This window comes from Colletotrichum destructivum, chromosome 1 (genome assembly GCF_034447905.1).
Source record: "Colletotrichum destructivum chromosome 1, complete sequence".
Lineage (NCBI taxonomy): Eukaryota > Fungi > Ascomycota > Sordariomycetes > Glomerellales > Glomerellaceae > Colletotrichum > Colletotrichum destructivum.
Window position 1 is genome coordinate 2,563,763 of NC_085896.1, and position 21,131 is coordinate 2,584,893.

Here is a 21,131-nt window from a genome sequence, read left to right on the forward strand (position 1 = left end):
CCAATCATGGTCTTTGTTGGACATGCCCGCCACACAACATCTGCCACGTCCGTCCCACCTCCCATCCCCTCCCCCTGGAAGCTTCCGAAGCCGACCGTGGCCTCCATGACAGCTAGCTGCCTTGTCCGCTATCGTCAAGCCCATAATGCATTGCGTCTGCTTTTCAGCCCTCCACCAAACCACCAAACCACCATCCCGAGAGGCCGCTCGTGAACGTGCTCGCTTCCAACCGCCACCAAGATAAACGAAAAGCTTTGACGCCTCAGCCACGCTTCAACCGCCACCTCTCCAGTCCAACCCACTGGACTGCCCGCCGTTCCCGATTCTGTTGTGTTAGGCGCATTCTGGTCGCACCGAGACCTTCGAGCCTGATCGAACCCAAACCTCTTACTCCGTATCATGCCATCGCCGCTTCGCGCCTTGGACTCAACTCATACTTGCCGTCAGGACCTTCTTCCCGCCGTCACTGCATTGCCAGGAACAGGCGACTAAACCACATACACGACATACCAGGTCCGGAGGACATGTTGTTAGCCATCGCCCAAAATGGCCGAAGAAAAGATGCAGCTCGAGGATTGTTGGTTGCCCCACACCCCAGACGACTTAGGCGGAATCAAGCATCAGCCTTGCGTTCTCTCGTCTTTTTTTCGATTTGCAGTATGGCTAACACAATCAATAGGGTTGGACGATCTATGTGTCCGATTCATCATCAACCTGCCTGAAGAAGATCTTTCGTCCGTTGCACGCATTTGCTTCCAGATAGAAGAGGCACAATGGTTCTACGAAGACTTCGTCCGACCGCTCGATCCCACGCTTCCCTCCATGACCCTTAGAAGTTTTAGTCTTCGCATCTTCCAGCATTGTCCGTTGTTGGCACCGTTCTCTGTCGAGAACCACACAAAGGCTTTCGAAGAGTTCTTACAATATAAGACGAGAGTTCCTGTGAGGGGAGCCATCCTACTCAATGAGGCGATGGACTCGACCATCCTAGTCAAAGGCTGGAAGAAGGGTGCAAACTGGAGTTTCCCCCGTGGAAAGATCAACAAGGACGAAGACGATCTCGAATGCGCTGTTCGGGAGGTTTACGAGGAGACCGGTTACGACCTGCATGCTGCTGGTTTGGTCCCCGAGAACCGAGATGACGTCAAATATATCGAAGTCACCATGAGAGAGCAACAGCTGAGGCTCTACGTGTTCCGCGATGTGCCAATGGATACCCACTTCCAGCCACGGACGAGGAAAGAGATCAGTAAGATTCAGTGGTACAAGCTCTCGGAGCTTCCTGCATTTCGAAAGAAGGGCAACCAGCCCCAGAACGACGCTGCTGCAGCTGCCAACGCCAACAAGTTCTACATGGTGGCCCCGTTTCTGGTCCCTCTCAAGAAATGGGTTGTACAACAGAAGCGGAAAGATGCTGTCAAGGCTGCCAACGAGGCACATTTCAACCCCTACTCCCTCCATGAAGAGCCTCTCACTGAGGACGATGTCTGGCAGACGGAGCCTGCCACGGATGTTTCGAACCGAACACCTGGCCTAGATACCCTTGAGGGGGCAACGCAGGAACTGCAACGGCTTTTAAAGGTCAAGCCAACAGCCGCGCAGGCAACTTCGAAACCTGCGTCCCCGGATGTTGGCTCAGACAAGGGCGCATCATTGCTCGCCATTCTGCAGGCCAAGAATCAGGCCGCTGCTCAAGGAATGCCCATCACTCAACTTCCTCATACACCCCTCGATCATACCACCAGAGAGGCTCCGCTACCGCACAGCCCTCACGGCCAACACCATCCCCAGCAACGGGCGCCGCTTGCAAGCTATCAAGCTCCACCTGAATTTCCCGTTGTGCCAGACGGTACACCGCAGTCATGGGCGTTTAATCAATCTGGCAATTCCGGCCCGGTTCCCCCTCAGGTTAGGCATCACGATCCGTCGATGATGGGCGGTCCTGCGTACGTGCCACATCCGCCACTGAGGCATCCTCAACCTCTGCCTCCTCAGGTTCAGCAGACGCTCTTGGCCAGAGGTGGGTTCGCCGATACCACTCCGCCACCGCCCCCTAAGCATGCTCAGGGAACCGTCAACCAGCCCATGGCCAATGCCCAGTTTCCGCAGGTGCACTTTCAGCAGCAAACCCAGAATATCTTGTATCGAAACAAGCTGCCTAGTGCTCAACTGTCCAATCACTCGATGGCACTATTGGGGGTTCTCAAGTCGGACACAAAAACAGACAGCCCAGACAGGGCGCATCAAACCGGCTCCCAGCCGTTTGCGCCTACGCCTTCGGGCCATGATCAGCCATTCAGCGGCATTCAGGGGCATGGAGGCGTTTCGGCGTACGTCCAACCGCCGGTTTTGAATGTGGGCGAACAACAACATCATCAAGTAAACCCGGCCGTGAACTCGCGCTCTCAGCAGCCAGGCGACCCCCTACATCGGTCGACACTTTTGCAGATGTTCAAGAAGCCTGAAATCCACTCGCCGCCCACGAACCAGCCCGCCGAGCTACCTGCGAATACTGCAAGTGCTACTCTGATGAAGGGATTATCAACAGTCAAGGCTACCAACCAGGGCACTCACAGCCCTGTTTTTCAGAGCCGTGTGGCTCAGCCGGTCTCTAGCAGTCCTCTGAGTAGACCCCCTCAGGGCGTGTCGGATGTCAACTCTCAAGTTAACATCCAATCTCTCTCCCTTCAACCCCAGGGTGGGAGACGCGAGCATCAAAGCCCTCAACCTATCGCGGGATATAACTCGAGAGCAGCAGAAAACAGAGTTCCATCGTATCAAGGCACGTATAGCCACCCTGCCGTGAACAACAACCAGTCGCCACAAATGTTTTCCAGTCAAATTCATCAACGAGGCGAAACCCTCAACAAGTCGGGCGGACCTAGAGCACCTGCTTTAGCCTCGATACTTGGTGCTGCCGGTGCTGATAAGCCATCTAGCCTGGCCAGCCCTCCAGCGGCGTCAGCCCTTCCGGCACCTGGTGGTCTGCAGCAGAAGTCACAGATGTCGACAGAGCAGAGGCAAAAGCTTCTCTCGCTTTTCGGCAAGCCTCAATCGCCAAGTCCCGGGCCTGCATTCGATATAGATGACAAGGGAAAGACCAGGGAAATGGCAGCACCTGACGGGAGCAAGCGGTCGCGAGTGGCGTCCCTTGCCTCTGCAAGCGGGCAGGGTGCTCCGGAGGGCTTGCCTGAGTCACGGCGCGGCAGCCAGACCCCGATTTCTCCAGCGGATCGGAGTTTCTTGCTTGGGTATCTGGCATCAGTGGCAAACGCGAAATAGAGTTGTTTGGGTTGTTTGAATGACGATGGGGCAGCCAGGCGTGGTGATGATTTTCTAGTCCATCGCGAGGTTTTCCCGGAGTATGTGCTTATCTAGGAGGTCGTATCCTTGCTTTTTGGTGTTGCATCGCGACGGATTCATGGATTTGACAACGCGCCTGCGTTGGCAGATCAGTTCTTGGGGGAGAGGGCAAAGGTGCAAGGTGGAATGTTCAGCAGGAGATATTATACCCTGGGATGTACCTAGCCTGCCAAATTCGCCAATCTTGCTACAGTCGTTGGGATCAATAGGTTTCAAGTGAACAAGCTCATACGCCCTTTGTGGTACTACTTACCTTGGGGTCTGGAGAATGCTGTCATTGAGGGCGTGGTAACCCAAGCACATACAATACACGTTGTGTCACGAGCTCCGCCCCCGCGTAATACCATGTGCTTGCTTCCTACCCCTTCCTGCCCCGCGTGGTGGCCTGACATTTGTCGGTGGCCTGCACCGGTCGAGATGCCACGCAGAGCTGTTTCGGAGACACCAGGAGGGCTCTCTTTCGGTAAGGCCTTCCCATAGGTGGCTTGACGGTGCGTGGGGGGTGGTTCTTTCCAAGCCCATGCTTTTTGTCCATCTCGCTCCCCCTACTAGAGTTGGCACGAGGCACGCGACGAGGGACGTTTGAGCTGGAGCAAGAAAGCCTGCTCTGTATTCCATGGGAGTGGTACTCCGAGCTGGAGTTGGTTTGCCGTCATGTGGCCTCCTTCTATCGTCGAACCATCGGGCGCTGGGCGTCGTTGTCCGCGGGACACACCGATGGCACCATCTGAGTATGAGGTAAGATTGTATTAGTGGAGGTGTAGCTCTCGGGGAGGCTGTGTGGCAAGGGAAGACAGAAAAGAAGATTTTGCTTAAAATCGATCTACAAAATACTGTTTATCGGGGCCGGTTCCATTTCCATCAAGCCGATATCACTGATCCCGGGGCCTGCGAGGACGGCGTGTATGCGGGCGATCGTCTCTTTTGGATGAGTTATTTTGTTGAGTTTATTTGGGGGGTTCCAACTTTTATTCATGGCGCGATTCGTTCGTCTTCGGGCCACTAGATGTCGAGTCGGGAGGGCAGGCTGGCGAAGTTTAGGGGCCGGATCGACCTGCTTGTCAACGCCGCGGGCGTTATGGACAGCTTCAGCAGCGTGAATAGCGTAATCGACACGGGAGTGAGATCGGGTCACGGCCATCAATCTCACTGTCCCCGTCAGGATGATGAGGGCCGTGATCCCCTTCATGAGGGAGAAGAAGTCGGGCGCCATCGTCAACATCGCCAGCACGGCCGGGACCTCGGGGGCCGTGGCTGGGATTGCGTACACGTGTAGCAAGCACCGCTTGGTTCGTGAGGCCTCTCCCTTTTTCGACTTGCAGAGCTTCAGTCCAAGCCCAGTCGGGGCGGGGGTTCGGAAAGAAGCATCGGACGGACCATTGACTCAAGCCATAGATCGGAGCAACCAAGAACATGGCCTGGCGCTTCCGCAAGGAAGGCATCCGATGCAACGCCGTGTTGCCTGGCGCCGTGGACTCGAGGATCGGAAAGGCCATCGGGGCGGGCCATGGGGGTGAGTAAGACGCCGAGACCTACGTGCAGGTCGAGCCCGTTCATGCGTTGCACGCGCAGGCTTCCGAGTTTTTCGGCGACCAACATCACACCGCTCGAGGTCTCCCAGACTGTGGTGTTCCTGGCGATGGATCAGACGTGGACGATCAACGGGGTCAGTCTACCTATCGGCCAGGCGTGGAATGTCGTCTGACAAGAGTGCATTCGAGGCGTTTGCCTAGAACAAGCGTCCGATGTCTGATTCCAGGGCCTGTGTCTCTCTGTCATTCTTGGTAGTTGGAAGGCTGCTTAAATTTGTACTTTGACTGCACGTGCCCAATGCACATTTACTCGTACGTTTTGTGGCATATCATACCGAGCATCATTGGAGACTGCGGATATCGTATCATGTCGACTGCTTTTTGGGGGATGGAAAGTAATTGTATAGGTACGTGAGGCTGGTGCTGGAAAGTAGCTGAGTGCCAAAATATTTTCTTTCCAATGACTCTGAATAAATCGTCTAAGATTACATGGCTCTGGAATAATGAAGGGATATTTGCAAAACCTCAATGTCTTGAATGAGGGGCATGTGTGCTCGCAGAAAAGGGAGGCGAATAAAAAGGCTTCAGGAGCAGCAAATCCCAAGCAGGCCTTCAGTGTCCCTCACAGCTGCACTGACAAGGAGATTCATGGCATGTTAGCTGCTCTGACAGGAAGAATGGTAAACATGGAGGAACAAGGGCAAATTCGACCGCCTTCGTCGTCTTGTAGCTTACCGGACGGACGTAGCAAGATGTGGAAGATGGATAATAGGAATCGTATCAAAGTACCTTGCTACGTAGGGGTCTATTAAGTGCTTGCCCTCACGCACATCCCAGTAGGCAAACATAAAACAAATGAAGTTGTGCCTTGCAGAGCAAAACAAATTGCACACTCAATCACTGGGGTATTCCCAACTCCGTCTCCCACGTCGACGTGATGGACGTCCCTAAACTCGGCGAAGCCCCCATGGCTTTGAAGAGATCAAAACATGCTGACAGTGTCCGTCTTCTAGTACAACGCCAGGCGTTTAGACTGATCTCGAAGGAGCACTACATCGTCAAACCACGATGTCCACTGAAGCTCGCAGGTGAAACTCTAGGGGTATATTCTCATCGTCGTCATCGTTGCCGTCAAGTTTCAAGACTTCGAAGCGGTTCGGCATATTGCTCAAAGTGCGTTTGTGTGAAAGAGTATGGGACTGAGCCCGGTGAGTCTGAGTAACCCCCAGGGGCTGGGCACATTCGTCGACGTCCCATTCGACCTTGGACCCCTTGTATTTCCTACATGATGTCAGCTTTCAATTACTCATACAAAGTAAGCACATCAACGTACAGTCGACTCATCATGCAGGTTCGCGCGAACATGGCATTGTGAACTGAGTTGGTGTTGATGTGACAGTTACCGTTGTTGAAAATTACTCGAATAATAATCAAGTTGTGAATATGGTCCAGATCATCGCGAATGCCTTCTTCGGTGAGCTTCGGGTCGCACCGTCGGACGACAAGGTTACGGGTAGCGCCGATTCCGACCTTGCTCGCAACGTGGCCTGGGAGGGTAAACTGTCGATCGCACCATCGGATATCGACCTGATATGCTGGTTAGATTTGTAATACTTGTAATCTTGCAGGTGTGAAAACGGACCCGTTTGTGTCTGATGTACAGATCGTGGCGCCCAGCATGTTCTAAGAATGCTTTGGCGTCTGTTCCGTGCAGAAACGATACCTGGGCAGAGCGGTCGTGGGCTCTCAGAAAGATATCCAGCAGCTGGCCCCCTCGAATAACACCCGTGATATCGGCGTGTGTTGTGCCTTCGGCAAGGTTCGACATCAAAACGGTTCTTGTAGCGATTCTCTCGAGCTGCGGCCGAACAGGCAACTGTACTTCTTGGTGAGTGAAGCCATGATCGGGCTCGGTGGGAGATACTGTCGTCTCAGCCATGTCGCGTGCGTCGGGTTCGGCATCGGCCCAGTCCTGCTTGACAGGCTGATGAACGGTAAGATTTCCGCTGTGATGGCCATACTCGGGATTTCGCACAGCGACGGCGGCCGGCTTGCGAGGCTGGTTGGTCCGACGTTGAGTAAAGTTCTGAGAAGTTACTACTGAAGCGGGAGCCCCTGCCCGCTGCTCAGCAGTGTCTTCGTCCCAGTTGGATTCATCACTGGTCAAGACCTAGGTACACATAAATGTCCATCACTTACTGAAGGATCATTGACCGGGGCACGATGTGGGGCCCCGACTTACAGCAAGGGTCTCTTCAGATACACCTCCTCGCAAGAGGTTGCGGCGTAAGTTTGCTTGTCAAAGGTCAGCAACCGACAGAAACTCCTGAAATCTTTACATCAGGGGGATGCGTATAAAACGCATTATGGGATCATACCGAATTCCCGAACAGTCTTGACAAGGGTGTCATACTCGGCGCGGGCGATGGTGAGGGTAGGGTGGGATGAATGAGCCTCTGTCTCGGCGTTCTATGTGGCAACACAGCCCATGTCAGCTTTCGGATGCCGCAGAGACAAGGGAAAGAAGGTATGATCAACGAGATGATATTGTAAGACGCACAAACTGAGCCCTGCGCAAATGGTTAGCTTCCCCCAAGTACTGTCACCAGCCTCACTTGCAATGGCTCGAATGCTAGTGCGGGCCAGGTGCAAGTGGGATGTAGGTAGGTAGTGGGTAGGTTTTACCTTCTGATGAGTGTATCGAGATAAGTGCGGTCGATGGAGACCATGGTGCCGACGGACGACGCCATGACTTTCGCGCACAAAGTCAACGAAAAAAAGGGTTGGTTGAACTTGTGAAATGGCGAATTTGTTGGCTGCGCGATTGTGAAGTGTCGGAGACACCACTCTCCAGCCCAAGTGAAGCAGGCACCTGGAGGGCGTACCTTAACTTGGCAAGCTGGAAGGAGCTTTTATCGCGTTATCGATAAACTTATCATACGTCAAAAGTTGATTAGGTAGGTAGGTATCGAACCGTTCGCGGGCCCCACTTAAGGTCGTGTTGAGTTCAGTAATCCAGGTCATTTCCCAGCGGCGGAAGTGATGCCCGGTGGCCCCTGAGACGGCACGTCACCCGACGGGAAGGCTCAAGTCATCCAAAGTCGTCTTTTGTTCCTCCCCAAACTCAATATCGAGGCATGACGGACGACTTGACATGAGACAACAAAGGAGATCCCTGGATTTGTTTGAAGGTCTTCACTTGGGCAGCAGCCTACCAATTATAGTACTCTCGCCCAGTCGGCCATTGTTCAAGAGGTTCCTTCTTACAACCGGCACTGATTCTTCGCGTCAGAACACTAATCAACAGAACGAAAGAGGACAACTGTCTGGAGAATGCTCCCCCGAAAAGTCCGACCACTTGCCCTATCATGCAAACACTTGAACTGGGATTGCAAAGACTCTCGTGTCACGATGTAGTGATGCATCGATCGGGTTCTCTTCCAAGGTGTATATAGTCTGTCAGTTCGGCGGCTCCGCCCTACTCTTGTATCGGGAATGACAGTGACGAAGGAGCTCGCACCTGCAATCTTGATTAGTCTCATAGCGTATTAAAAAGGGATGGAACAAGTTGATTGACCTGCAGGCTTCGGGCATTCTCAAGCCTAAGACCACAGGGACTCCCTCCTCCCTTAAGGGCCCTTTACCCTCACGCATCGCAGGCTGTCCTTCCTCCCAAACATCTGCATGTCTCGGAGAACGGCAACGCCATCTAAAAAGCATACAGTCGTCATTCTACCCGGCTTCTCATCCAACTTATGTAGTGCAGTTCGTGTTGGGTGAGTGAGGTTTCGCAGAGGCTCCGCAGAGAGAGACTGTTTCAACGTAGGAAAAGCGTTTGTCGCACAGAACTGGGAGTTCCTAGCGACGAGTGGCACAGTCTCCATCCGGGCTCGACGTCGATCTCGCCGGGACGGGGATAACTCTGCGATTTCGTTTGAAGCCATGGGTTACACTACGCCCAATATCATCAAGGCACCGGGATTTGCGACGGCCCAAGTACACTACGAAGATGAGCAATGCATGATGCGCCCCCAAAATCTGCTATGCAAGTGGGCCACAACCACCTCATGTTACTCTGTGCAATGCTCTGCATAACTGGCGCCAGTCCGGACGTTGCGGGACATCCGAGTCAAATGGATACGATTATTCGGGCAAAGAGGGAATGGATGACTCTTGGATCGGTGTCACGGGTCACGAGCAATTAGAGTCCGAGACTGAGGGCGTATCTGCACGAGTGGGAAGCCGTGAGGAGATCCGGTGTTTACATTCCTTGGCCAAGAAGAGCCCCGACAATGGAAATCTGCGGCAATCATCTCTCCACCGGACACCACCTAGGGAGGCCAGCACGCTCAATGTCAGGGTTTACAGTCAATTCAATCCGAGTGAAGATGAAAGTTGATGGCTTCCTCAAGTGAGAGGTGGATTGAAATGGCTGACCATCGATCGGCCTCGCCTCGGTCTCATCATTGATAGAATTTGTGGAGGCGCGTGAGTCTGAGTAAATTATTTTTAGAGGAGCGGGAGGTCAACACGAGCGAGGAGGGGTGATGGATTAGTGGGCACTGGGCAGCGCCGTGAGTGGAGGACGCAGGAAAGAATACGATGCACAGGGTGGGTCCTGCCTGCTCGACCTGACGACGCACCACCAGGTCCCCAAGCCTCGTTTTTGTATTCCTCCGGGTACCTGAGGTGCCCTAACAGCCAACATGCGCCCAGCGCGACATTGTGCCAATTTTTGTTTAGCCACTCTTGTTTCCCTGGGGGAGAATGGGTGGGCTGCTGATTAGTCCACTGGTCAACGGCTGCAGCCCCTCGTTGAAAAGGCGGCGTGGCGCGTTGTCTCGAGCAGCTAAGAAGGATGCGGACGTTTTGGGTGGCGCGGAGGGAGGCCGGAGAAGGGCCATGGCAGCCCAGTGCGCTAAAGACTCGGAGCTTTGGGGTTGGTTGGATGGGAGGACATGATGAGGACAAGACACGAGGTTGGTATTGGGCAGTGTTGGTGGGTGGGATGGGATTATGGCCTCTTTTTATGCCTGGCCATGTTTCTGTGCAAAAGGCAGCCTCCTCTCCTCGTCCGTATTTTCTCCAGTTCCTAGCTGATGCTTGTTAGTTACCGCTTAAAGTTTCTACTGACTGGTCCGATGTCCCTTTTTCCAGCCCGGCATGGGCTGTGCCATCCCATCATCCTTTACCTAGGTAGGTAAGGTACCTTAGGTAGGTAGGCTTGCATTGGTGAGTACCCCAGCAGGCTCCGCCCCTGTTCCTTTGCAGACTCCAGAATGCTCCCGCCCTGCATATCCTTCTGATTTTACGTTGTGTTTTTTGCCATGGCCTCGTCGTTGCACAAGCTCTCTCGTCTTGCCTGGGTTTCCCCCCCTGTGACGCGGAGTGCCACCTATTTTTACCTACCTAGGTACCTACTGAGAGTGATAAAGTGACCTACATGCTTAGTTCGGGGACGCCTTGGTTGTTGTGGACCCACCAAACCTAATCAATCGGGGCCCATCCGCGTTCCCTCCTGAGCGTGCAAACCCGCCCCGAATTTCTCTCCTCCCATTCCAGCGCCTTCTTGCCCTTCTTCCGCTCTCTGATCTCAACCACACCTTTCCTCTTCCCACCTCATTTGATTTGCTTCCCAGCAGCAATCCGACCAACGACGCCCTTTTTTTTTTTCCAGGCCCCTTTCCCGTTGTTTAACCCGCATCATCGACACTCGCTTAAGCCAGAAAACCACCGTTCGTTTAACTGTTGTTATTGAAAGAGGAGGATATTTGAAGTGGAAAAAAAAACCAACAGCTACGTTCTGAAGGGCGGCTGGTAGTCAACACCACTCATACCAGACATTGTTGTTGCGAATTTCCACGGCGAAAAAAAAAGGGGTGGCCGCACCTCGATCCAGCCCTATCGCCCTTGACAACCCAACAATTCGAACTTTGCAACCAGACAAAATACCATCCTCTGGATCAACTTGACTTTCTTGTTGCCGGATTTCGATCAGTTAAAGACGACATAATCTTGCCCGGAAACCGGCCCACCTCCCTCCAGCGTTCCCTCGAATCTCTAGGAACTCACTTCCTCCCTCGTAATCATGAAGGCTGCTCAATCACTCGCTCTTGGCCTCGCCGTTTTCGCTCCCCTAGCTTCCGCTTGGCCTAAATGGCTTCCGGATGTCGATGCCCTGGTTGTGCGCCAGAACGACGAATCTTCCGGTATGTCGTGAGACGTTGCCTTGGTACCGCCGGTAACTCGATGCCTGTGGATCAACATGGCTAACCTTACTTACCAGCACCCGCCGCAACTGAGACTCCCGCCTCCAGAACAGGGGCCACGGCAACACCAACTGCCACGGGGACCGCAGAGGGAACGAGGACGGGCGGTGCGAGGACCACTAACCTCAACACTGCTCAGGGTTCTACGGGGACAGGCACAGCGAGAGGTACACAGACGGGTACTGGCACCAGGACCGGCACCGGCCAGTCCAAGTCGACTGCCTTTGACGAAACGGATCCCCAGGGTTCTGTTGTCATGATTACACCGGCAGCCACGGCACAGTCTATCAACCTGTACAAAATCGGAGACTTTGTCACCTGGGGATGGAACTACACGAACCTCCAGGCCACGCCCACCGCCATCGACGTCCTCGTTTCCTGCTCTTCCATGGCCCAGACTTGGACGCTCACCCAAAACATGAGTTTCGCTCAGCCCGCCTCTTTCACCTGGGACTCGAGCGTGCAGAAGACCGACGCCTCGGCGCCGCTGCGCAACGACGAGTACACCCTTATCATTTACGATGCTGAATCGAGCGTCAGTGCGACTGCTGCCGCCGGCTACTTGGGCGTCTCCAACAGCTTCAAGTTTGGCATGTACTTGCCCAAAGAATACGAGCCCCTGAACGAGTGGAAATGCGCAGTTTGCAAGTCGGCGGCGCCCTCTTTGAACAGCAAGGCAATTGGTATGGCTGTGGGCATGAGCATGGTCACCGTCGCCAGCTTTACATGGTTCGTAGCGGGACTCGGCATGTTCTAATGACTTGCTCTAATGACGGAATTTCCCAACTGTAATCTTTGGATTGAACATTTCTTTATTTTATCCCTCAGGGGAGGAGGGTTTTATCACAGGAGCGAGGAGACGAATTGAGCGGTAATCATTCACGGCGGTCATTCACACAAGGGCGGCGTTACATGTCGAAGCATGGTCGGGTAAAATATGACTCCCATATATAGGTAAACTCGGATGTTCATGAGTTGTCTTGATATATAGCTTAATTGACGACACTGGCCGACAGCATGGTCATATGAACCATCTTTATATCGTCTACACCATGCGCAGGGAGAAGCCGCCGCCCCTCTCCTCCTTGTCTCTCCCTTGAAAGATGCCGCTAAAGTCAACGTCACCCAGCTCAACAGCGTTTTGACCGCGGATAGGGGCGTTTGGCTCATGTCGTCTTCTCCTCTCCTGGCCCGCTTTGCTGGGGAAGGTCGGGAACATGCTCTCCTTTTTAGGCTTCGGATCCTCCCTAAAGTACTTGTGTTCCAACATCTCCTTGGCCGACGGCCTTGAATCTGGATTCAGGGACAGCAGTTCATTCAGCAACGCGCACCCAGCATTCGTCAACGTCGTGAACTTGGTCCGGATTACGGATCCCGTGGCCAGCGATGTCTTTGGAAAACGCAACGAGCGCGCGTTGGGCAGGCTACGGAACGACGGCCACGACTCCTGCGTGGGCACACCGCAGAGCTCAAAGATCTTGGTCACCTGGTCGACCTCGTTGGTGCCTTGCAGCAGGGGTTCGCGTGTGAGCAGCTCGCCAAAGATGCAGCCGATGCTCCACATATCGACGGCGCGACCGTAAGCTCGCGCGCCGAGGAGCAGCTCTGGCGAGCGATACCACAGGGTCACGACGAGCTGCGTCAGTTTCGGTGGGGGGTCGCCGACATACCGCGCCATGCCGAAGTCGGCGATCTTAAGCTGACCACGGTTGTTGAGCAGCAAGTTCGACGTCTTGAGATCGCGGTGGAGGACCCAGTTGTCGTGTAGGTACGCAACACCCGCCGTCAGCTGCCGGAGCAGCGTCTTGACTTCGGACAGGAGGAAGGGCTCGGGCATATCTTCTAGTATGCTCTTCAGGTCGTGTTCCACGAATTCTAGTACAAGGAAGATGCTGTGGTGGAGACGTTAGCATATACCAAATTGTCCAGTTTGATGCAGATATCTCAGTCACGGACTTTTCAATCTTTGACGTGTCGTCTCCTACCACGACCTCTTCCAGATTGACGATGTTGCGGTGACTGCAGTCGCGCAGTATCTGTATCTCCCGCAGGCCTGTCACCGGTAACCCGTTGCGGTCGCTCGGCTCGATCTTCAACCGCTTCAGTGCAACCACCTTGCCGCTCGCGGTCTCCTTCGCTCGCGACACCCATCCATACGTGCCCTCTTCGATGTCGTTGAGCTTGTCGTAGTTCTCAACGCTCCGGCACTTGCCCCAGCGGCCAAGGGGGAAGCGCATGAGCCTCGCGGCGCCCTCTTTCTTATCCGACGCATCATCCGCCGTGGCGGGTTCTCTCCCACTCTCTGCGTCCGGGGCGAACTTGCGTCGTTTCGCTGGCCGTGAGTCGCCATTTCCATCGTTGCCGCTCACGGAGCTATTGTCGATGCTCACCCTCGTTTGTTGCGCCAATCGTTCCGCCTCGGCTACACGCGCCTTTTCGGCCTTAAGGCGCTTCTTCTCCTCCTTTTCCCGTTTGAGCTTGGCCTCTAGAGCGGCATCCTCCTCGCTGTCTGCCCATCTTGACTTTCCGTTGCTTGCCATTGCGATGACGGCGTGCAGTGTTACCTCGCCGGGTATTGTGTTTTTCTCCTGACTCGGCCGAGGCGTGTTCCTGTACTTGTCGGTCGAGGCTACTTTGTTGTAAGATTGTGACGTGCTGTCGTCGTGAGTTATGTGACGGGGAAAATTGGACAGGAGCGAACCTTTGGACGCGCTGGAGCCGCAATGGCAAGTGACGGGGAGGTTGCAGGGATCACGCCCGGTGAGTTGCTCCGACTTTCTTTTTTTGGCCGCCCGGACGGAGCTCTCAACCCATGCTAATCGGTCTAAAGCGTACCTAGGTAGGTCGCTGTGCCCAAGGGCGGGGCCGTTATCTTATCTCAACCAGAAAAGCCGGGAGCTCTTCAGAAGCTTTTATTTTATTCCCCCGTTCCATCTGGCCCGCCTTCGTGGGAAACGCAAGACCGGAGTCACAGAGCCGAAACGAAACGCGACGAACGATCCTTAAACCAACCCAAGCGAACCTACCTCCCTACCGATCCAGGCAAGCATATGCTGCGGCATCACCATATGCTAATGCGCTACTGAACACGATCCCATCCTTCGTTCGAGGAATCCGGCGATGGTCCCGACGACACGTGCATAAAAGCCTAGGAGTTTGCGCGCGGAGCAAACAAAGGAGAAAGAGAACGAGAGTAATCATAAAGTGCATAAAAGAACAAAACATATAACGATGCAACGCCTGCTTTCTCGACGAGCTCTGGCGGCTGGTCTGCGAGGGCTCACCGTGCCCCGTGCCGCCGCGCCTTGCGCGATTCGAGGGCATCCGACGGTGCAGGTGTCGAGGGGCTTCTCCTGGACTGTGTCGAGGTGGATGGAGGAAAACGAGAAGAAGGATGAGAGGAAATGGTCCACGCCGCTAGCAAAGCAGTTGGCCGAGGCCATTTCGGTATGCGTCATGCACCTCTAGCCCTAGTTGTCAAGGATCTATTCTGACATTCTGCCATAATAGATGACCGGCCCCGTTCCCCTTGCGAGCTATATGCGCATGTGTTTAACTGGCGATATCGACGGATACTATACGGGCCTGGCTGAGGAGAACAGGGACCAGTTCGGTTTGAAGGGTGACTTTATCACTTCGCCTGAGATCTCCCAGATATTCGGCGAGCTGATTGGCATCTGGTTCGTCACGGAGTGGCTGAGCCAAGGGAAGCCCAAACGAGGCGTGGAGCTCATCGAGGTCGGCCCCGGACGCGGTACACTGATGGACGATATGCTTCGTGTGAGTAAAGAAATTGCAAGGATCACATGTGTTGATGGCAGATGGACTGATAACATACAGGCAATCCAGAACTTCAAAGACCTGGCGCAGAGTATCGACGCTATCTACATGGTCGAGGCGAGCCCACAGCTGCGCGAGACGCAGAAGAACCTCCTCTGTGGCCCTGACGCGCCCATGACCGAGTCCAAGGTTGGCTACCACAGCATTTGCAAATACGCAAACGTTCCCATCGTTTGGACTGAGACTGTCAAGTCCATCCCGCAGAGTAAGCATGACCATGTTGTATCTGGACAAGAGCACGTATGCTGACAATAGTCCCGACGACACAGGCCCTGAGAAGATGCCCTTCATCGTAGCGCACGAGTTCTTCGATGCTCTTCCCATTCACGTCTTCCAGGCCGTGACCGTCCCCCCCCCACTACCCAAGGAGCCTGCCCCAAGCACTCCTGTTTCCAATAGACCCTCCCCCTCTGATGAGACCAAGGGGCCTAAGGAGCCCACCGTCGAGTGGCGCGAGATGCTCGTCTCCCCGACCCCGCCAGACGCAACACATGCGACTATGAACATTCCTAAATCCGAGCAGGGCGATCCGATTCCTGATTTCCAGATGACGCTCTCCTCGGGTCCCACTCGCCACTCGCGGTACCTCCCCGATACCTCGTCCCGCTACCGCCGCCTCAAGGCCACGGTCCCCAACGCCGTCGTCGAGATTTGCCCGGACGCCTCACTCTATGCCGTCGACTTCGCCAGCCGCATCGGCGGCTCCAATCAGCACCCCAAGCCTCGGCCCTCGGGCGCCGCGCTGATCCTCGACTATGGCACGTCCGAAAGCGTCCCCATCAACTCGCTCCGGGGCATCCGCCGCCATCGTCGCGTTAGCCCCTTTTCCAACCCTGGTCTCGTGGACCTGAGCGCGGATGTCGACTTCACCGCCATCGCGGAGGAGGCGATGCGCGCGACTGAGGGCATCGAGGTCCACGGCCCTGTCGAACAGGGCGCGTTTCTGAGCCAGATGGGCATCAAGCAGCGTGCCGAGGTGCTCGCCATGCTGCTCAGAGATAAACACAAATTCAAAGAGGCGCAGGCCATCAACGAGGCCTGTGAGCGCCTCGTCAACCGCGGCCGCGGCGGAATGGGCAAGGTCTACAAGGCCATGGCGATCCTGCCTGAGAATAGCGGATTGCGACGGCCCGTCGGCTTCGGCGGTGATATATAACGATGCCGCTGTATGTACTAGTACGATCAGATCACTTGTTGAACGATACCACTCAGATGCGACAAGGAGAGTAGGGAGGGGAGATGTAAAAATAGACATCATTACTAGCAATCATGTGATTCGACATCCATCTCTAACGACGAAAAAAACTGTATCTCCTGGATGATGAGCCTAAGCGGACAACGCCAATGCCCCCTCTGGAGTGCATGCTGTTGTACATTGCAATTACACGATTGCTGACTTTGATCCAGTACCTGGAAAAACGAAGCCAGCCTTTCTCTATTTCTTTCCTACCAGCTTGGCATCTTCCTCGTCGGAATCATCGGAGAATCTGTCGCCATCTTCTCCTACAGCGAAGATAGTCTCACCATCTAAAGACTCGCGCGGAACGTGTCTTTGCGGCTGTTGCTGGGGCATACTACTCGCGGGCGTTGCCGAAGAAGCGGTGTGACCTGCGAACTGGGAACCCGTGTTGTTGGCCTTGCCCAACTGAGCCTCCTCGTCATCATCCGAATCGTCCGGCGCGCCGATGTCTGCCATTGTGAACGTGCCGTCATCGTCCTGGGCAATCTCATCACTCATGGCGAAGCGTCTGTTGTTGGCGGTGGGTCTCCAAACGTAAGCTATGAAGGCCACATCGGCAAAGTAGACAAGGTTCAGCCAGCCGTCGAGGATGAACCATCTCGACTTCCAGTGAAAGGGGACGTAGTCGGGGTCGCTGACAGATGCAAAGCTGAAGCTGTTGAAGAAGAAGAAGCCAAAGATGACAAAAATGCTAATCAGGATGCACCACCACAGCTTTCTGTACATGGCTTCCTTAGCATGCTGCTTGCGTTCGCGCAGGTCCTTGAGCGTAAAGTTCAGAGAGTTCAGGGTCCACACGTAGAAGCCAGTCAGAGTGCCAGCAAGTGGGAGCACGATGAGTAACACGAACGGGCCTAGACAAGTCAGTTTGCGAAGACGTCCAAGCCAAGTGCACGGCAACCTACCAGCAGCATCCGGCGTAATCAGCAAGCTCGTGATTGCATACACGAGTCCAAAGATGAAGTGAGCGATCGCGAGCCAGCGCACCCAGATCATAGTGCGTCCAAGCGTGTGCTTCACAACTCCGTATCCCATACAGACAATGAGCAGTAGGAAGAATGAGAACGAGTTACGAGCAGCATTCAGGATAGCAACTATGACCAGCAGTACCTTGGAGCCAATGTTTGCGCCATTCCGGTTGAGGTAGTCTGCACGTGTCAGTAGGCTTTTCTAGATCTAGCTCAGCTGCAAATCGCCTTACCATAGAAACCCCAAGTCATCAGCATCTCTACAACCAAGAAGATGAGAATGGCCGTGATGTAGTTTTGAACCGGCACTGTCAATAGTTAGTCAAGCGTCTCCCAGCCCTGGAAGTTTCCACTTACAAATATCGTGTCGGTGCTGGTAGTACAAGAAACCCCAGAACCTGGGTAGGGTCAGCGAAGTTCAACGCGGCGCAGAGTGAATTGGAATCCCATACACGGCAACCAGAGCATAGAGAATGGTGATCCCTCCGTAAAAAGGTAGCTTCGGAATTTGTGTTGCAGGCAGCTCGCCGTAGGCATTGCGGAACTCAACAACGGCAGTAAACTCGCCCGCAGAGAACTTATCGGTCAGGACACAGTAGTATCCAGTCTTTCGAATCATGTATTTAGTCGTCTGCGGCTCTTTGAGATGGATGGCTTTCGTCTCGATCATGTTCTTCGACTTGGTGGTGGAATCTGGGTCAATGATAAACTTGCCAATGTCCGTCTGGTTACAGTAGTTCTTCTGGACATATGCGTCCTGGCAAATTCCGATTTTCTGCGTGAAGTCGATGTTAGTTGTCTGTGGTGAGCAACCCAAAACCGTTCACAGGAGTGCGGCTCACGTTTTCAGCGTCTGGGGTTTCGCGAACACCGATCAAGTCCTCGTCCTTCCATTCGAAGATGACCAAGCTCACGATAGGATCCTGGTCGGCTGGAGCTTCCTTCGGGAGGAACATGACGTTGATATAAGGATCAACGGGGCCGCCCCAAGCGCTGCGACTGTACATGCCTGGTTCCAATCTAGCATCAGCATAATGTCGCAAAGAAAGCCAGCAATTGATCTGAATAGGACAACCCACCTGAGCATCTCTGTCTGTTCTCATCGGTTTGATCCTACGAGGACACGGGGTTAATTCAGTTCTTCCGTCCCAAGCGGTAGGCTGTTGCCGATGGTTTCGGAACGGGAAACCAACCATCTTGACTTCCAGGGCACCAGCTGTCCAAAGGGACATGCCCAGGACAGAGGCATAGAGCCCGGCCTTCATCTTGATGATAGGTCTGGTGGAGGAGGCGAGGAGGCAAGGCTGACGGAGATATTTTTAAGGTTGGTGGTCCAATGGACGAAGTAGACGTTTCGTAGTCGCGGCGCAGGATGTCAGGGCTGAGGAGGTCGCTTTCTACGGCGATGTTACAGAGACGATGGTCGCATGGAGCATTCCGGAATCAAAGGAGGCTATGTGACAGGAGCCGTTAGAAGATTGGTACCAGCGGATCGTGGAATCGGTATTGGAGTCCGGCCAGGTCGGATACGTTGCACGAAGACGGTGTCGACGGGAGCTTGCGATCCCATCTGTGCCAGGCTGGCAGGCCGCAGACCTTTTGGGGGCGAAACTGGCAATGTGAGGGAGGGACGTGCCAAGCTCCCGGGCACGTATGCTTGCTGCAACTCAGGTAGATGCTGGTGAGATTTCATTGGCTGTCGCAGCGAAGCCCACCTACCTGGCCGAAGTACATAGTACCCGTGTAGGTCCTCTGGACGGGCCGCTAGCAAACGCAGGGTATTGGATTATTACCTACCTAGCGAAGTGATTCAGCGCTGACGTCCCCCTTGCGTGGACCTATCTACCAGGTAGGGGGGACTTCCTCCAGCTCCACTGAAACAAACTACCTGAGTTATCCTCTTACCGCACGGCAGCCACGGCAGCCATCCCGTAGGAATGCAGGTGGCAGGCAGCTAGCTGGGTAGCTGGGTCCGTCCCGCTACACCAGCCTAGGAGCGTCTTGTCTTCCGCAGCGTCAGACAAACTTGGTGAAGAAGTCCCGTCGCGTTGCGTGAAAAAAAACCTTGAACTGATTTGTTCCACGGCAAGGTTGCGGCAGCACGGACTCGATCTCTACTTCGACCATCTTGCTCCGAAATACGCTCTGTTGCAAGTCAGCCTGGCCAATTTCTACACACAACAAGCATAGCCGCGACAACCAACAATGGGCAAGAACACGGACAAACTCTACATCACCCACTCCGAGTGGTCGTCCTCGGACGCATACTCTGCCAGTGCCGGCGCCAATGTCAACGGACGCTCACGGCCAGGCTCGTTTCGCCGACTTCCCTTCAACTTTTGCGCTGCCAGCCTACAGCCGTTCAAGAACCCCGTATGTACTAAGGATGGAACCATTTTCGATGTCGAGGTCATCAGTTCCTGGTTGGACAAACACGACACCAATCCCGTGAACGGCGAGCCACTTGGCGCCAAAGACCTTATCAAACTCAACTTCGCCAGAAATGCGGGATCCGACTCGAGAAGCGCAGGCCTCAGCGACGGCCAGGGCGATTTGATCGACCCTGTTACCTTCAAGGTCTTCACGGACAACACCCACATCGTGGCGGTTCAGCACGGAAGCTACGCAAACGTCTTTGCCTGGGAAACCGTCGAGCGAATGAACATCAAGGCAAAGAACTGGCGAGACCTGGTCGACGACGTGGAGTTCACGAGAGCCGATATAATCACCCTGCAGGATCCCCAAAACGCCACCAGCAGGGACTTGAGTCAGTTCAAGTTCCTAAAGGATGGCGAGGAGGCGATCCTTACCAAGGAGCAGGAAGACGAGCGGAAGAACGGCAATGTTAACATCGACGCATTGGGTCGCATCGGTGACAAGGTTTTGAGGGCGAAGGAGGCCGTCGAGAAGGCTCGCAGGGAACGCGGGGAAGGTGGCGACATCAACCGCACGTCCGGCGCCGTTATCAGGTCGGGATCCGCGGCACATCGCAAGTCCATGATCATGGAGAAGAAAGTCCCATCCAATGCCGCCGTCTATACAACTGGCAGAGCGGCCGCCAGTTTCACCAGCACAGGACTCACGCCCGAGACGAGCGGCGAAAGAGCACTGCTGACGGACGAAGAGTACATGCTCAAGCCGAAGCGAGTCAAGATCAAGGGCTACGCCCGCATTGAGACGAACCTCGGCGACCTGAATATCGAGCTCTACCCAGAGTATGCGCCTCGTGCGGTGTGGAACTTCACGAGACTCGCGCAGAAGGGCTACTACAAAGGCGTCACCTTCCACAGGAACATCAGAAACTTCATGCTTCAAGGGGGCGACCCCTCGGGTACGGGCAAAGGTGGGACTAGTATTTGGGGAAAGAACTTCCAAGACGAGTTCGATGGACCCTTGACACACGATGCTCGAGGTATCATCAGCATGGCCAACAAGGGCAAGAACACCAACTCTAGCCAGTTTTTCATCATCTACCGGCCAACGAAGCATCTGGACAACAAACACACGGTATTTGGCAAGGTTGTCGGCGGTCTGGACGTGCTGTCAAAGATGGAAGATGTTCCTACCGACGGATCCGACCGCCCGCTCAACAAGATTGTGATGAAGGAAGTGGTAGTATACCTGGATCCTTTTGAGGAGTTCTTAAGGGAGAAGAGCGAGACGGATAAACTAGAAAAGACCAAGCAAGCGATTGCACTGAGTGGCGGTACAGAAGACGACAAGACAACATGGACCGGCAAACGGGTCCGAGCCGACGGGACTGTAGACAACGGAAGCGCAGGCGCCGGTGTGGGCAGGTATCTCAAGTCGCAGGAGAAGCCCACCACGGCTACGGATGCAGATTTTGATACCTGGGAGGAACCGGCCAAGAAGAAGACCAAGCGCGGCGGCTTCGGTAATTTTGACAACTGGTGAAGCT

General features: G+C 54.5%; 9 protein-coding genes across 9 annotated transcripts; 5 read left to right on the forward strand and 4 right to left on the reverse strand.

The window, feature by feature from the left end:
- Positions 1–68: 68 nt before the first annotated feature.
- On the forward strand, positions 69–3,681 carry CDEST_00787 (Putative mRNA decapping protein 2, Box A). Its single transcript, XM_062916946.1, has 2 exons — positions 69–577; positions 680–3,681. The coding sequence occupies exons 1-2, from the start codon at positions 547–549 to the stop codon at positions 3,280–3,282; spliced, it is 2,634 nt and encodes an 877-aa protein (XP_062772997.1). The 5' UTR covers positions 69–546; the 3' UTR covers positions 3,283–3,681.
- Positions 3,682–3,842: 161 nt separating this feature from the next.
- CDEST_00788 (uncharacterized protein) lies at positions 3,843–4,506 on the reverse strand. The gene has a single exon (XM_062916947.1). The coding sequence runs from the start codon at positions 4,502–4,504 to the stop codon at positions 4,187–4,189; it is 318 nt and encodes a 105-aa protein (XP_062772998.1). The 5' UTR covers positions 4,505–4,506; the 3' UTR covers positions 3,843–4,186.
- A 20-nt stretch (positions 4,507–4,526) lies between these two features.
- On the forward strand, positions 4,527–5,199 carry CDEST_00789 (Putative short-chain dehydrogenase/reductase SDR, NAD(P)-binding domain superfamily; the record flags this gene model as incomplete). The annotated part of the gene is made up of 2 exons (XM_062916948.1): positions 4,527–4,652; positions 4,759–5,199. 2 exons carry the CDS (start codon positions 4,527–4,529, stop codon positions 4,882–4,884), a joined length of 252 nt encoding a protein of 83 aa, XP_062772999.1. The 3' UTR covers positions 4,885–5,199.
- Positions 5,200–5,665: 466 nt separating this feature from the next.
- On the reverse strand, positions 5,666–9,879 carry CDEST_00790 (Putative nucleotide-binding alpha-beta plait domain superfamily, RNA-binding domain superfamily). The gene is made up of 8 exons (XM_062916949.1): positions 8,473–9,879; positions 7,581–8,415; positions 7,456–7,465; positions 7,274–7,364; positions 7,138–7,190; positions 6,538–7,065; positions 6,229–6,482; positions 5,666–6,176 (listed from the first exon to the last, which is right to left on the reverse strand). The coding sequence occupies exons 2-8, from the start codon at positions 7,643–7,645 to the stop codon at positions 5,954–5,956; spliced, it is 1,224 nt and encodes a 407-aa protein (XP_062773000.1). The 5' UTR covers positions 7,646–8,415; positions 8,473–9,879; the 3' UTR covers positions 5,666–5,953.
- A 436-nt stretch (positions 9,880–10,315) lies between these two features.
- CDEST_00791 (uncharacterized protein) lies at positions 10,316–12,203 on the forward strand. The gene is made up of 2 exons (XM_062916950.1): positions 10,316–11,104; positions 11,182–12,203. Exons 1-2 carry the CDS (start codon positions 10,984–10,986, stop codon positions 11,919–11,921), a joined length of 861 nt encoding a protein of 286 aa, XP_062773001.1. The 5' UTR covers positions 10,316–10,983; the 3' UTR covers positions 11,922–12,203.
- On the reverse strand, positions 11,991–13,894 carry CDEST_00792 (Putative serine/threonine-protein kinase, active). The gene is made up of 2 exons (XM_062916951.1): positions 13,121–13,894; positions 11,991–13,056 (listed from the first exon to the last, which is right to left on the reverse strand). The coding sequence occupies exons 1-2, from the start codon at positions 13,702–13,704 to the stop codon at positions 12,210–12,212; spliced, it is 1,431 nt and encodes a 476-aa protein (XP_062773002.1). The 5' UTR covers positions 13,705–13,894; the 3' UTR covers positions 11,991–12,209.
- A 202-nt stretch (positions 13,895–14,096) lies between these two features.
- On the forward strand, positions 14,097–16,233 carry CDEST_00793 (Putative protein arginine methyltransferase NDUFAF7). The gene is made up of 4 exons (XM_062916952.1): positions 14,097–14,611; positions 14,675–14,944; positions 15,005–15,209; positions 15,274–16,233. Exons 1-4 carry the CDS (start codon positions 14,396–14,398, stop codon positions 16,158–16,160), a joined length of 1,578 nt encoding a protein of 525 aa, XP_062773003.1. The 5' UTR covers positions 14,097–14,395; the 3' UTR covers positions 16,161–16,233.
- Position 16,234: 1 nt separating this feature from the next.
- CDEST_00794 (uncharacterized protein) lies at positions 16,235–18,832 on the reverse strand. The gene is made up of 8 exons (XM_062916953.1): positions 18,406–18,832; positions 18,292–18,325; positions 18,055–18,221; positions 17,665–17,987; positions 17,570–17,610; positions 17,446–17,520; positions 17,150–17,392; positions 16,235–17,098 (listed from the first exon to the last, which is right to left on the reverse strand). Exons 1-8 carry the CDS (start codon positions 18,475–18,477, stop codon positions 16,440–16,442), a joined length of 1,614 nt encoding a protein of 537 aa, XP_062773004.1. The 5' UTR covers positions 18,478–18,832; the 3' UTR covers positions 16,235–16,439.
- Positions 18,833–19,189: 357 nt separating this feature from the next.
- CDEST_00795 (Putative cyclophilin-type peptidyl-prolyl cis-trans isomerase domain, U-box) lies at positions 19,190–21,130 on the forward strand. Its single transcript, XM_062916954.1, has one exon. It carries the CDS (start codon positions 19,418–19,420, stop codon positions 21,125–21,127), a length of 1,710 nt encoding a protein of 569 aa, XP_062773005.1. The 5' UTR covers positions 19,190–19,417; the 3' UTR covers positions 21,128–21,130.
- Position 21,131: the final 1 nt, after the last annotated feature.

What these genes read in the sequence shown, in the direction of transcription:
- CDEST_00787 (XM_062916946.1), top strand. Translation starts at nt 547, where the DNA reads ATGGCCGAAGAAAAGATGCAGCTCGAGGATT. An exon ending in AAAGATGCAGCTCGAGGATT is followed by an intron (nt 578 to 679) that starts GTTGGTTGCCCC and finishes CACAATCAATAG; the next exon opens with GGTTGGACGATCTATGTGTC.
- CDEST_00791 (XM_062916950.1), top strand. Translation starts at nt 10,984, where the DNA reads ATGAAGGCTGCTCAATCACTCGCTCTTGGCCTCGCCGTTTTCGCTCCC. An exon ending in CCAGAACGACGAATCTTCCG is followed by an intron (nt 11,105 to 11,181) that starts GTATGTCGTGAG and finishes CTTACTTACCAG; the next exon opens with CACCCGCCGCAACTGAGACT.
- CDEST_00790 (XM_062916949.1), bottom strand. Translation starts at nt 7,645, where the DNA reads ATGGCGTCGTCCGTCGGCACCATGGTCTCCATCGACCGCACTTATCTC. An exon ending in CAAGACTGTTCGGGAATTCG is followed by an intron (nt 7,191 to 7,273) that starts GTATGATCCCAT and finishes ACCTTTGACAAG; the next exon opens with CAAACTTACGCCGCAACCTC. An exon ending in TGTACATCAGACACAAACGG is followed by an intron (nt 6,483 to 6,537) that starts GTCCGTTTTCAC and finishes CCAGCATATCAG; the next exon opens with GTCGATATCCGATGGTGCGA.
- CDEST_00794 (XM_062916953.1), bottom strand. Translation starts at nt 18,477, where the DNA reads ATGAAGGCCGGGCTCTATGCCTCTGTCCTGGGCATGTCCCTTTGGACA. An exon ending in CTCTATGCTCTGGTTGCCGT is followed by an intron (nt 17,611 to 17,664) that starts GTATGGGATTCC and finishes GACCCTACCCAG; the next exon opens with GTTCTGGGGTTTCTTGTACT. An exon ending in CCAGCACCGACACGATATTT is followed by an intron (nt 17,521 to 17,569) that starts GTAAGTGGAAAC and finishes AACTATTGACAG; the next exon opens with TGCCGGTTCAAAACTACATC.
- CDEST_00793 (XM_062916952.1), top strand. Translation starts at nt 14,396, where the DNA reads ATGCAACGCCTGCTTTCTCGACGAGCTCTGGCGGCTGGTCTGCGAGGG. An exon ending in TGATGGACGATATGCTTCGT is followed by an intron (nt 14,945 to 15,004) that starts GTGAGTAAAGAA and finishes GATAACATACAG; the next exon opens with GCAATCCAGAACTTCAAAGA. An exon ending in TGTCAAGTCCATCCCGCAGA is followed by an intron (nt 15,210 to 15,273) that starts GTAAGCATGACC and finishes CCGACGACACAG; the next exon opens with GCCCTGAGAAGATGCCCTTC.
- CDEST_00795 (XM_062916954.1), top strand. Translation starts at nt 19,418, where the DNA reads ATGGGCAAGAACACGGACAAACTCTACATCACCCACTCCGAGTGGTCG.
- CDEST_00792 (XM_062916951.1), bottom strand. Translation starts at nt 13,704, where the DNA reads ATGGCAAGCAACGGAAAGTCAAGATGGGCAGACAGCGAGGAGGATGCC. An exon ending in GACACGTCAAAGATTGAAAA is followed by an intron (nt 13,057 to 13,120) that starts GTCCGTGACTGA and finishes TCTCCACCACAG; the next exon opens with CATCTTCCTTGTACTAGAAT.
- CDEST_00788 (XM_062916947.1), bottom strand. Translation starts at nt 4,504, where the DNA reads ATGGCCGTGACCCGATCTCACTCCCGTGTCGATTACGCTATTCACGCT.